The following is a 14566-nucleotide window of genomic DNA, read 5'->3' as shown; positions in this document are numbered from 1 at the left end:
ATTCTCTAATTAAGTCTAAACCAGTGTTTTAAAAACCGGACCGGACCGGCCGGTCGGACCGGTTGAACCGCGAACCGGCCAGTGGTCCGGTATAAAACTGTGAAAAACCGAATCTTTTGGTTGGACCGGGTTGGACCGGTTGAACCGGAATGAACCGGTAAAAAATCGGATGTTGAACCGGATCGGACCGGATTGAACCGGTATAAAACCGGTGAATCGGATTTTTTTAATTTTTTTTTAAATTTATTAAACCGGTTGAACCGGTCATTAAACCGGTTCAACCGGTTGAACCGGAATCCGGTGGCTTTACCGGTTCGGCTACCGGTTCGGTTAACACTGGTCTAAACAGTTTGACCCATTTGGACCAGATTGGCCGGGTTCGGATTGGTTCACGGTTTAACCTGGCCATGGCCACCGCCACCTCTCTATATATAGTAAAAGAAGTAACCCATATGAGAGTTTGGTAGGTTAAAGGATCTTTCTAGAATCCATTACTAAACTCTCTGCACTTTGGTCTCTCCGCCTGCTGCTTCACTTGTAAAATTTTCTTCATCTTCATTCTTTGATCTTTTTCTTTCATATATAATTTACTTCTCTGTATTTGTTTAGAATTGTTGTTTATTATATGCACAAAAATCTTCTGAGATTTTCTTTAAAGCCCAAATATAGAACTGGGAAGCATACCAAATTGAATTATTAGATATAATTTAGATTTTCTCAAAAGAATTTCTGGGTTGTTCAAATGGATATGCATTTTTGCTAGTGTTTTTTGCCATATGATGATTTAAACTGCATTGTTTATTGTTCTATGTTGGTTATTTTTTTGACATAGATAGGGTTCCGGTTACTGGAGTTTCATTTTTATTAGATGTTAGTTATAGAGGCGGGGTTTGAATCCACGACCTCCAAATGGGCTTTTGCTAAGACGCCTTAACCATCTAGGCTAGGCCATGCCGGCTGTGCTATGTTGGTAGTACGAGGCGAAACTGTAATCCTCATCAAGGCTTAAGCTATATGTTTTTTTTTCTGGTTTTTGAGTGTCATTATCGTAGTAAAACCGAAAAGTTCAGCGTTTCTGTTTCCGTGTAATATAGGTATGCACAAGCGAAACCTTGATTAGGAACTAACTGACTATAGCCAACTGTTGTACTTTGTATTACTGGAATATATTTTTTCAGTTCATAGATTGGTTTTATTGGTTTGTAATGCCATAGAAATGATTTTGACTGGCAGGTTTCAGACCGAAATTGTTTGGATCATTGTCTTATAAGATTGTAATATGCATTTCATTTTATTCGATAACAGGATGAAGCTGCGGTGGGCTTATGTCGTTCACTTTCTCATCTATTTTTGTTTATTGATCTGCTTCAGGTGGAAAAATGTCGACGGTGAGAATTCCGACATTATGCTTTGCTAGGACTGCACCATCCCCTAGCAAAGCATCGAGTACTAGCAGATCTTGTGCATTGACGAAGAGCCTGTGTTCTTTAGGTTCTGCAAAGAAGGTATCTAAATCATTTGGTTTGAAGTCTTCCTCTTTCAGGGTATCGGCAATGTCGAATGTATACAAGGTGAAACTAATTGGGCCAAACGGCGAAGAGAACGAGTTTGAGGCCCCTGACGATACTTACATACTCGATGCAGCTGAAAATGCAGGAGTAGAGCTTCCTTACTCCTGCAGAGCGGGTGCTTGTTCTACTTGTGCTGGGCAGCTGGGTTCTGGATCGGTAGACCAGTCAGATGGGTCGTTCCTTACCGATGATCAAATGGAAAAGGGTTATGTCCTTACCTGCGTCTCGTATCCAACTTCAGACTGCGTTATTCAAACCCACAAGGAAACTGATCTGTATTGAATGATGTAAGTGGTTGATGTGCATTAGTTTGTAGGATGTTTGTTTTACTTCAGGTTTTATTGCTGTCTTTTCATCGCGTAGTTTTGTGGTCTGTACTAGTTCCTCTGTGTTGAATGCTAGTTTTCCTTGTCATGTTTTCGTGCTGATTTGTGATTTATGAATTACTTGATGGGAAATAAATATTAGTCTTCATGTCATCTACATGTAAGGTCACCATTTTGAATTTAAATTAAGCTGGTGTATTGCTTTAATACGTTCGGTTTGATTAAGTTGGAACTGTTTGATTAATCCGATAATCTGTTTATACACATTAGATCTAATCTCATATTGTTTTGTACTCTTAACAAATTTCCAACAAGAGTCCTTGTTCAATCCATACCTCATTCTGTTTTGAGGCTTGCTCATCAGGTAGAATCGGTTATCGAATCGGATGGATTCATTTTTTGGCCTATAGCTGGTTCAACGACCGACTCATCTTGGCTAAGCCGACCGCAAAGCCGACTCAAGCCTCCGTCCCCTAAGTGCTTGACCGGTTTGATGACCTACCATCGAACTGGATGGGGCCATAATTTCCTGATTTTCCTCTAATTTATACCAAAAATAAGTTGATTGGTTAAATTGATTTTTATTTGTGCCCATGAAGGCCCTTGTAACATTAATTTGATCTGATCGAGTAAAATTGACAGGCTGAGGGGGACAATTTACTATTATTAGTTATTATTTATAAATTGTTTACTCTATTAATTTATTTACTTATAAGTAGACTTCATCAATTTCATTGACTCTAATAAATAAAAGGGAGTTTGTTTTACATTAACTATCAAATTAATCACTTAACAATTACTTTTATCATTGATTAAATTAAATTTTCTCTCTTCTAAAAAAAATTATCTCTGTTATTAGTATGGGCTAATAACAATTATTTTTAAAATTAATTATATATTTTGCGTTACATATAGGAATATATAAATTTAGTACATCTATTGTTAGTAGTTGAAACTATTAAAAATATTATATTATAAGAATATATTTCTCACACATGAAATTAGTCTATTTAAGTATTATTTTGACATAGTAATATAGAAATGGACATATATTATGATATAAAAAGAAAACCTTAAATCTACCGTGATAACTAACACAATATGTTCTAAATCCAAAGTTAATTTAAAATATTTACAAAAATTATTTTAATTTTTAGTTAAATAAAATAACATAGCAAATATTGGAAAGCAATAACGAAAACTTAAAAGAATAAGTACAAATAGATTATTGAGTAAAAAATCAGAGCTAAAAAAAGTATTAACTTAAAAATTAATACTATTAATCTACAAGTATTAAAATGAAATTAATCATTGGAAAAAAGGGGCAAAATAATTAGAATAGCTCCTTTGGAGTTTGTGTGAGCCTCCAGAAGGAGTGAAAATGTCTGAACCTATTATATTTCACTCGCTATGCATATGCATGATATAATATATTTTTCACCAAATGCGTTAAAGCATTTATTTTTGGTTTAATATTGATATAATTTTAATATATTTTGTTGTATATATTTTAAATTTATTTAACTAAATTCATAAGAATATTCTTGCTCTCATTCCGTACAGATTGAAGGACATAATTTCTGCCGAAACTGAAGGTCGACCTCATTCACGTTTTAGCTCAAAAACATCATTGTCAATGTGTCATTGTAAACAAATTATAAAAAGAAAAAAACAAATGACTTAAGTGGTAATATGCCCCCTCAATTTGTAAGTAATGGATAATTAATACATAAATTATTTTTATGGGCAAATCAGTACACGAACTTAGTAATTATGGGCAATTTGCCCCATTTTGACAATTTGCCCCTTTAATTTGTAAGTTCATTGTCTTTTAAATTGACAATTTGCCCCCTAATTTGTAAGTTAATTTTCTAAAATGGGCTAATTGCCTATAATTATTAAATTTGTGTACTGATTTGCCAATAAAGTTAATTTATGTGTTAATTATCTATTGCTTACAAGTTGAAGGGGCAAATTGATACTTAAGTAAAAACAAATTATAACCAAACCACATCTGAATCTAAATCCATCTTTATTGCCGGTGGAGAAATGAATCACACAATCAAAATAATGATAAAAAGAAAAATTAAAATGAAAATGAGTAGATGTATTAAAAGAACTAGAAGCATGACGATATTTTTTTTAATTTGAGAGAAATTCATACAAATACAGATCCAGTATAGCTACAGTAAATCCAAGAGACAAGTGTATCATATGCAGTTTATAAGAAAAAAAAAGGGTTTTTTTAGATAAATACCAAAAAAGAATAAAATATTCTCAAGAATACTACCTCAATATTTTTTTTTTGAAAAATACAATCTGTATTTTTTTTTTTGAAAAATAACTTTTGTTATTCTCAAAAATATCTTTTTTAATCTCAGGAATACGATTTTGGTTATCCAACGGTATACTAACACCGTTGGTTAACCAACATATAAAACTATTACAAATTCAAACCTCCATCTTTATTAAACTAGTTGAAAATTCTATTACAAATCCCTCCGCCTTCATCACCGCAAGAATAATCGTCAAATAAAACCTAAATCGTCTTTTTAAAATTAAAATTATTGATTAACCATTTGTTAACCAACAAGGTACTAAAAACAAGGTCATTGGTGTACTATTAGTACACCATTGGTTAACTAGTAACAAACATAAAATTCAGCAACTATTTACTAACGATTTTATTAACAATATATTCAAAATAAAAATTACAGGTTATCTAACAGTTTACCCAATATTAACCATTGGTTATCCAACATCCAAAAATATTATAATTCTCACAAGCATTTCTTCAAACACCTAGAGTGCAACATATTGTGCAACACAAAAAAATCGAACCACAAACATAAAATTTAACAACTGTTTACTAACGATTTTATTAATGATATATTCAAAACAAAAATTACAGGTTATCTAACGGTTTACCCAATGTTAACCATTGGTTATCCAACACCCAAAAAATATTACAATTCTCATAAGCATTTCTTCAAACACTTAGAGTGCAACATGCTGTGCAACACAAAAAAATCGAACCACCATTCATCAACAACATCGTTCACAAAAGAAAAATAAAAAAATGGATTAAACAACACACAAAATGTGATTAACCCAAAATATTCACATTAACAAAGGATTAGACTGAAATCAAACTTCGGATCCGCCCATGAACCCTAATTTCCTTCACCATTTTTAATGATTCTGCTGTGGAAAAAACATTTGTAATTTTCTGAAAACGTAGGCAATCTCTTCACGAACGGCGATGGCAGCAGACTTACGACGGCGCCGATGGTTTGGTGACGATTGTTTAAGAGGGAGAACGCGACATTCAAGGTGGTTGCTTCTGTGGTTGCCGCTTGACTGCTCCAATGATGGCGGAGGGATGCCGTAGGAGGCGGACTTACAACGATTTCTGCTCTGTCAGCGATGTATGGCGGCACGGCACTGGTCTTTCTCTTCAGCTGATCCGAGGAAGAAGAAGAAATGGAGAATACTGCTAAGATCGTATTTGTCTAATTTAGAAAGCATAAAAATCAAAAAAAAAGGAAGGAAATGTAATTCTCTAAAATGAAACTAAGCAGCGTATTTGTCTAATTATTTTGGGTTAAGCCCGTGTTTTGTCTAATTAAGTCAAAAAAAAAATAGACAAGTATTTTCGCTCTCCATATCTTTCTCGCTTACGAAACTCAGAATGCCATACAAATGGGGTAGTCGACCCTCTAATAAAATATATATGGTGGATTAAAATTTTATTAATTATTAAAATTATTAATTTATTGAATACTTCATAAAATGTAATATTGAAATTGGTTCCTTCAAATTTGATTAATTATTAAAATTATTAATTTATTGAGTATTAATTATTAGAGAGTCAACAGTATATCACTAGTATTGGTTGGTTTTTAAGTATTTTTTGATTCTCTAATTAATGATTGTAATTCTACCAGAAACGAGTTCTAACTATCATTGGCGATACTTTTTATCTAAAAACTATCACACAGATTTTAGATAAGTTGAGATTCAAATATGTATAGAGAGAGTTTGTTTTAGAGTTGAGGATTACAAAAGGAGATGGCTTCCACCACATAGTAGCATAGCACCACACTCAATTTTCTTCTTAAAAAATAGCGTCTCGAATAACAAGCTCTGCGCTGAAGCCTGCAAATTATACTCATCCACATCAATCTTTAACGTTGACGATTTCTCCATCTTTCTCTCGAAGTCTTTCACATACTTGCCAATCTTGTCTCTTAATTCAAATGTATCATTATGAATATGATTGCGAGCAAAAGCAAATTGTGACCTGCCGTCCCATTCTGTTTCCACACTAATTGCATCGGCGCTGGGTTCCTTATTTCTGCCCCATGCCTGCAAATCATCATCGAATATTCTTATTTTCCCCTACTAAGACAATAGTATATAATTCCTGCTTCCTAATTACCTACTTTCATATACATGGTTTTGTACGGCTGTGACAATTTTAGCGTTTTTTAATCTAAACCTTTATATGGAGGAAAACAAATATCAGTATCTACACTGAACATATAGTAGACTAAGATACAGTATTTATTTCTATTTTTTATCATGACTCATTTCAATTAATTGGTCGGGCAGGATTGAGGCCTAAAGGGTTTAGTCCCAAGTGAACCTAGCCTAATAATTAAATATGTATCAATCGAAAATCTAACAGCAGCAGACCTAGTATAATAATAAAGGAAGAATTATAAATGCTACAAGGTAACAAACCAGTGAATAACTAGTGCAACTGTTGGGGCAGGGGTCGACTGCAACACTAGTGCTTGCTCGAGGAAGTGACGGACAATCTCCAACAGTAGCACTATTGCCAACTAAGCTGATCGGCGGGTCCTCTGGTGATGAAAAATCAGAGCTATCAAAAGTTGAAAGTGACACACACTCATCAAAATAAGCCATGGCGTCTTTTGTTAAAGTTTTTGACATCCTCCTCCTTTCAATGCTGGACTGCCATCATACAAAAAGGGTGAGTTAGGGAAAGCAAGAGACAATCTATTGATAACCATCTTCAAGATCCACTTAATTACCGAATACAAATGCAAGACCATCTTTGAAATAATCCTACTTAGCATTCATTTGGTCTTCAAGTACAAATGCCACTACTAGTAACAGCAGGCTTCAGTTTTAGTTTATGAATAACTTAGTAAACCATCTAGTTTCTTAGGTTATGACACTATTAATTAAGAACTGATTCAAGTTCTTGCTTAATGTCTCTTTTTTGTCAAATTGACCTTCTTCATTTTATATCGATGTGGTGTGGTATAAGAATGGGTCTGATAAAAAATTCACAATCTAATGCTTGACTGCATGGTTCCGATCCCCGGGGAAATAGAGGATGCAACCAAAATTTCTCTTCTCGACCACATAATGAGAAAAATTTATTTCTGTTTTTTGTTGATCTTCGAGGAAATGAGGCAACAACAAATTATCCATGTCATTTAGTGAGACAGCTGGCTAATTGTTCAAGGGAATTGAATTTTGACTTGATACCAAGCACTATCTGGACTGAAATGCAGAGATTATATTTTGAAACAGATTTTAAAAGATGCAATTGGACAAGTTGTGTTTTGTATCTCATATGGATGCATTTGCCAGTGCTGAAAGATAACCTTAATGGCTCAATCATTCTCTGAATAGTTTGAATGTAAAACGTCTTTGACAAAATAGTGACAATGACTTAAATGTTAGAAATTATACTATGGCATAAACCAATATTAAGGTATGTAGGGAACACAATCCTAATAAGACGTAATCTTGTATACTATGCAGCTAAGGGTTTGACTTGCATAATATAATTTAATTAAAAAAACACAAAGAAGAGCCTACTTTTCTTCCAGTGCGAGGTTTTTGTACATTTGACATCTTAGAATATGGAAGGACTTCCTTTAGGATTCTGCTTAGCTCCAAGCCACGGTGCTCCTCAACAGCCAGGTCAGCTCGAAGTTTCCTAGCCCGCTGCTGAGACTGCATTTCAAAGTTAAAAAAGAGAACATCTTGTTATTCTAGACGAAAGAATGATAGAGAAGAATAGTATATTGCATCTCAGCCAAGACAAGATCAGATGGGTTACAGTTACTTAAAAACATGAATGGTACATAATAACCTAAGAAGATACATAGCATTCAGCGACACACACGAATGAAACCAAAATGTAAGATTAGGTTAAGCATTAGAAAATAAAAACAAGCATAAAGCAAGCATTTTCCAATTTGGCATCAATATAATATATTCATAGGATTTCTTATCTAAAAATCAACTAAATAACTTTGCCGGCGCAGGTTACGCTTTTACACTAGCAAGATTTTTTCAGTCATATCCTTAGTCAAACTTAAGGCAAAGGAAGTGTACCTGCTCAAGCTTCATGGCATACTCTCTTTGGATGTCCATAACTAATTCAACCTCACTTGGGTTGACCATGTCAAGAGGAAAGTCGGTTACATTGGTGGTTGCAATAGCAGTTGTATTGGTCCTTCGGATATCCTGAGTTCAGGAAGAAACATTTTCTAATTGGATATGGAAGGAAAAGCAAAATGCATGTAATACATGAAATTTAAATGAATTTTGGAATAGCTGCTTGCAGCTAAATCATAGGACACATCAGCAATGCATTGCAAACTTAAGCGTAGGACTAAGAAATGCAAATTTAGGCTACAGAAATCTAATATAAAAAATAAAAGAAAAATGAATTGGTTCGCCCCCGATACGAAATCCTCAATAAGGCAGATCATGATACAAAAGTATCAGTCACCAGGTCATCGAATGCCAGAGTAACATGGCCTCTTACGAAAAACAGAAAGAGCTTAAAAAGGTCGCTCTCCATCACCCCAATTACTATAAAACATTAGTGCACATTCCTCCAGTTGCCTCTTAATCGAAGTTTCTACAGCTTTTATTTGGAGAACAATGTCTTACCAGAACATGACTCTTGCATTGAGTTAAACCTTTAAGCAAACCAATAAGAATCCTCTTTTAGTTCTTCTGAATACTGTTATTATTTCAGTTGTTAGGCAGCTATTTATCTGAGAATTAAACTATTAACCTACACTGCTGCTGAGAGTTCTTTTTTCCGTATGGACCTATAAAAACTTCCTCTTTCAGCATGATCTTGCTATGATTTAAAAGAAACATGGTAAGATAAAATCTTAAATCGACATTTTATTGAAATTATGGAATAATTAATTGCAGGGGTTCGATGTACAGATACAGGATATTAACTTTTCAACACAAGATTTGAATTTGGAAATATCGACTTGAGAAACTTGTTTTAACAGCATAACATCAGGAATTTAGTTGTCCTACTACTAGAGAAAAAGTTGAAATTAACTAAACTCTAACAAGTCCATACTCAAGTCAAGACGGATGCTTTGCATCTAAAAGATGTCCAATATATGATCAAGAATATCATAGGCCGATGATAAACCACTAAAAGTCAAAATTTGACATTAGGTTGTAAACTCCTTAATATCTAGAAATGGAATTTACAATAAAACCACATCCGATACAACACCGTATGAAGTAAAGGAAAGCATTTAGGCCTCAAAATACTTGAGCATTGCAACAAGCATACTAAAGTCAAGAAAAGAGTAATTATTATCTAGAGAAGGAGAGGCATACATCATGAAATGAATGAACAGTAAATCAAATATGGCAGCAGATATTTATAATATGAGCTTTGTGTAAGATCTCCCAAAAAATAACTTAAGAATGGTGGTTAACGCATTTCTTTTTTCAAATTAGGGAAGCGAGTTTTCGGTAATTAGTGGATGTTCTTGGCTAACTGGACTTACACTTTCAAACTCATTTTGGATGCTAGCAATAGCACGTCTAACTTCAGATCGAACAGTTTCATATATTTGAGTTGAGGCATCACCTCCCAAATCACATTCTTGGAATGACTGCAGATAAAGAACAAACCCAAACTACATTACAAAAAAAATCCATCTGCTGACATTATCAAACAGTAAAAAGACAAATGAGTAAAGGGTCAACCCGGTCTTTGAACGGGGTCAAATAATTCGCTATTTTCGGGTTAGTTACGGACAATGCTCTCTATTTTTTTAGTCAATTAAGGATAAATTGGTCATCCCAGTCCATAAACTTATTCATATGGTATATCTTCGTCCTTAATAGTTAATTGACAGAGAAATTGAAAGTATTATCCTTAATTGATACAAAATAGCCGAGAGTGAGTAATTTGACCCCGAGTTACAAACGTAGAACCGGGTAGACCCTTTACTCAAAGAGAAATTGGCATTCAATCTTAGTGTTAATGAGATAGATAAAAGAGCATTTAATCGGAAACTGAGTAGCGCACCTCACCTTCAATTGCTCACAAACTGCTCTACTAGTCCTCTCTACAGCTCCTGAGAATGAGCTTGCGGAATCACCATCAGGCGAACTAGGCTAAAACAGAACAACATTAAAGAACAAACATTCAATTCTTGATACAACTGCAAAAACATCATACGAAATTGTTGAATTCTAGATAAATCTAACCTCAGAGTTCAAGAAATGGGCCCTGGCCACGGGACCGCGAGACACAGACCGGCAACGCCCGGTGTCGATTCTTGACAAACTCCTGCCAATGTCTTTCGAACCATTTCTAGACAAAGATCGGCCCCTTGTATCCAAATCGCAATCTGGGTTATCCTTGTCGGGTGGAGATACGGTGCTCGAATAAAGAGGGTTGTCTCTTTTAATCAAGAAATCAGAGAATGACGACGACGACGTTGAGTTTGAGGTTCCGGGATGGGATCTGGAGACGGCGCTTACACTTCGTGATCTTCGAGGAGGTTGAGGTTGAGGTTGAGGTTGAGGTTGTTTATTTGCGGGTTTCTTGGTGTCTTTTGAAGATGTTGATGAAGAAGATGATGTTGGTCTTCTTGATGCTGATTTAAAAGCCATCTTTCAACAACTTAAGAATTTACGTTTATACGTTTCTCTTCTTCATAAATGGAAACAAAAACGAATTGCCATTTTTCTTTGGCTGAATCCATTTCTAGGTCCTCGTACTTTTGTTATTTTTACTTTAAGTCCCTCCACTTTCGTTTGTTTATATTGGGTCCTCGGACTATTTTTTTTACTTCAGGTCCTTCCAGTTTAATTAGGTTTTCGGAATTTTTTTTGTTGTATTTTAGTCCTTAAATTTTTATTTTTATTTAAAAAAAAAACAGTACAGAAATTGTCAAATATCTACTTAGATTTTGATACCATTTACTGTGAACTTACTCTTATAAAGGCAGACTCAAAGAGTTACTCCGCGATAATTAAATTTTTATTTTTATTTTTAAACTTTTTCGGCTTCCCATACTATTGAAATCTAGTAACAAAAGCTAAAGGTCATATGTTCTTAAAAAAAGAAAAAAGGCTAAAAAATGATCCTCATTTTTCTATCCATGTTTATAAGGCTCCTTAATGTTTTTCAAGACTCAATTATGACCCTCTTGTTAATGTTTTTCAAGATTCAATTATGACCCTCTTGTAATTGTTTAATATTTTTATTCAAATGATTAAATTAGGTCTAGGGCTTCTATATATGCCCGTTTGATTTACTGTTTGTAAATTTGTATTGGTTTGTGAACTACATATGAATGACATAGTGGTTATGAGATGACTGTTGTGCTGAATTAGATGCATTATTTCTTTGCTTGCTGAATGCCTGATACATTGCCAGATAGAGTTGATATTAACTATTGTTATGGAGGACAATGGTTTACTGCTAAACACAAAGAATGTGTGAATGGTGATGTAGAAACAGTTTATGTAATTGATCCTAATTATATATGTTTCCATCACATATATGATAGGTATGTCAATCGATTTGGGTTTACAAATATTAGGTCTATATACATTTTGAAGCTAGGAAAGGATTTAGATAATGGCCTATTTATAGTTGAAAATGATGATGGGATTAGGAAGATGCTAAATCATATCAAGAAGTATTTTTGGGTTTCATATATATATGCTGATCATGATGTAGATATTTCCGTTTATCATAACCTATCACAAGACAGAGATAATGCTTATCAAGGACTTGATGACTTTATTGAACATGAGGAATTTATATATTTGGTAAATGAGGACATTGATATACAAAATGAAAGGGTTGTAGATTTGGACCCTAGTGAAGGAGTGACTGGTGTGGGAGATAAAGGGGATGAAAATTTGGACTCTAAGAAAAGAGTGAGTGATGGGGAAAATATGGACATTGATGGGGAAAATGAAGGAGTCGTTGTTGGGGGAAATGAAAGGATGAGAGATGATCAAAATGAGAGGGTTGAAGCTGCTAGAATGAGGACATTGAGAGGCTAGAAAGTAGTAATGGAAGTTCACAAGAGGCGGATACTAAGGATAGCAGCAGTGAGAATGAGGACAGAGAAAAAGTCCAATTTCAATATAGAGAAGGAGTTTCTCAGTTCATGCTTGAAATGACATTTGTTGATGCCAAAAAAGTTAGGATAACATTGACAAAGTATGATGTCAGCAAGGGAGTTAAGCTAAAGATCAAATCCAATGAGAGTACTAGAATTAGAGCAAAATATGTGTCCCATCTTGATTGTCCATTTATGATACTCATTTCTAAAGATGGAAAAAACCCTGGTCTTGCTATCAAGACACTAAACTTGGAACATGACTTTTATAGAGTCTTTGAAAATCCAGCTGTAGTGCTAAGTTTATTGCCAATGAAAAAAAAACTTTATAGGAAACCTAACATGCCATCTATGGACCTCAAATATACAATAGAGCAGGACCTAAAAGTCAAGATTTCATTTGCTAAGTGTAAAAGGGAGAAAATGTTGGTTATGAAGAAATTGAAGGTAGTATATGGTAGGATGTGGTTATTTGAAGGCATATGTTGATGCACTAAGAAAAAATAATCCTGGTACAACAGCTCATATAAAGTTAAGTAGTGACAGCTTGAGAGAGGGAAAAAGGGTCCTTAGAAGGATGTTCATCTGTTCTAGTGCATGTAAGAAAGGTTGGTTACTGGTTGTAGACCCATCATAGGCGTTGATGGGTGCTTTTTAAAAGGTATATGCAAGGGCCAGCTTCTTTCAACATTAGGCAAAGATGGCAATGATTAGATGTACCCTATAGCGTAGGCAGTTACTGACAGCAAGAACACAAGGAATTAGACATGGTTTTTCTTAAGTTGCTGGCTAGAGATCTTCAATTTGGAGAAGGTAGTAAACTTACTATTATGTCTGACATGCAAAAGATAATCTCATTAAGTTAATCAAAATTTCTATAGGTTGTTTTCTTTATAATCACTAAATTAATGTCTTATATGTTATATTTGTAGCAAGGACTAGTTCGTGCTGTGAATGAAATACTCCCACAATTAAAGCATCGATGGTAATGCTAGACATATCCTAGCTAATTGGTCAAAGAATTGGAAAAAAGGCAAACTTGAAAAACTATTGTGGTTTTATGCTTGGAGCACTTTTAAAGAGGACTTCATTGAAAACCTAAATAAAATTGGTGCAGTCAATGTCAAAGATGCTGAAGGCCTTGTTTATTAAACTCCATCAAAATGGCCATGGGCATATTTCACAAGTAGATGTGACTCACGGTCAGTTGACAGTAATATCTCCGAATGCTTTAATTAATGGATCAAAGAAGCAAGGCACAAACCAATTGTGTCCATGCTAAAGGACACCAGGATTAAGACTATGACCCAAATAGCACAAAATAGAGGAATTCAAGAGAAATGGAGGACAGACTGGAGCCCAATTGTATGGATATTTACCATGACAACAATGACCATGTCGCAGAAACATTTGAAGCAACATTCAATGGAGATAATGGATTTAAAGTGGGTGAAGGGGATGACAAGCACACAGTGTTGTTGGACAAGCAACAATGCACTTGTAGGGCATGGGAACTTACTGGAATACCATGTCTCCATGCAATATGTGCTATGTGCCATCTAAGGATTGAACCAAAAGATCATTCAGCCAAATGGTATCACAAGACAAAGTTTGAAAAAGCGTACCAGAACTCTTTGCAGCTTGTACTAGGAAAAACATTCTTTAAAAGTTTTGAATTTCAGGCTATGGAGTCTCCTCCAATTCTAAAAATGACAGGGAGGCCAAGAAAGAACAAAATTAGAGGCTCCAATGAATCAAGGTCTTCAACTAAGCTCTCGAAAAGAGGGTCCAGAATTGTGGAAATTATGGTGATGAAGGTCACAATAAGAAGAATTGTTGTAATATATCATTACTAGTTCATGTATGATACTCTAAACTCTAAACTCTAAATTCTAATTGTTTAATGAGTGAAATGTGAATGAGTCTTGTTGGTTTGTTTTTTTAGGAACCACAATCTGCACTCCCCTCATTTAGAACCCCAGCATGGCTTACACCAAAGGGAGGCCCTACAGTTTGAGGCTCTATAAATAAAGGCCCTGTAGTTTTAGGTCCTGCACATGGAGGTTGTACAGTTGGAGGCCTTGCACCAATAGGCCATGTAATTAGAAGCCCTACCTCAACATGCCATACAATAAGAATGACTAAATAAGGGGAAAGGATGCAAGCTACTTTTTATCAAAGAAAAGCCCTACCCCTGGTTATGGCACTCTAATAAGTAAAGAGACAGGCCAAACAATTTATAATGTAAGTTTTATTGCTTAGTTTA

The 14566-nt window shown here is 34.7% G+C and overlaps 2 protein-coding genes across 2 annotated transcripts; one reads left to right on the top strand and one right to left on the bottom strand.

Moving 5' to 3' along the window:
- The first annotated feature begins 428 nt into the window (after nt 1-428).
- On the top strand, nt 429-2050 carry LOC126662220 (ferredoxin, root R-B2-like). Its single transcript, XM_050356126.2, has 2 exons — nt 429-537; nt 1372-2050. Exon 2 carries the CDS (start codon nt 1380-1382, stop codon nt 1851-1853), a length of 474 nt encoding a protein of 157 aa, XP_050212083.1. The 5' UTR covers nt 429-537; nt 1372-1379; the 3' UTR covers nt 1854-2050.
- Nucleotides 2051-5899: 3849 nt separating this feature from the next.
- LOC126659453 (uncharacterized) lies at nt 5900-10883 on the bottom strand. Its single transcript, XM_050352742.2, has 7 exons — nt 10427-10883; nt 10250-10333; nt 9718-9825; nt 8279-8410; nt 7757-7894; nt 6644-6877; nt 5900-6265 (listed from the first exon to the last, which is right to left on the bottom strand). Exons 1-7 carry the CDS (start codon nt 10832-10834, stop codon nt 5957-5959), a joined length of 1413 nt encoding a protein of 470 aa, XP_050208699.1. The 5' UTR covers nt 10835-10883; the 3' UTR covers nt 5900-5956.
- Nucleotides 10884-14566: the final 3683 nt, after the last annotated feature.

This window comes from Mercurialis annua, linkage group LG8 (assembly GCF_937616625.2).
Source record: "Mercurialis annua linkage group LG8, ddMerAnnu1.2, whole genome shotgun sequence".
In the NCBI taxonomy this organism is placed as follows: domain Eukaryota; kingdom Viridiplantae; phylum Streptophyta; class Magnoliopsida; order Malpighiales; family Euphorbiaceae; genus Mercurialis; species Mercurialis annua.
This window is presented reverse-complemented; position numbering and strand designations above follow the sequence as displayed.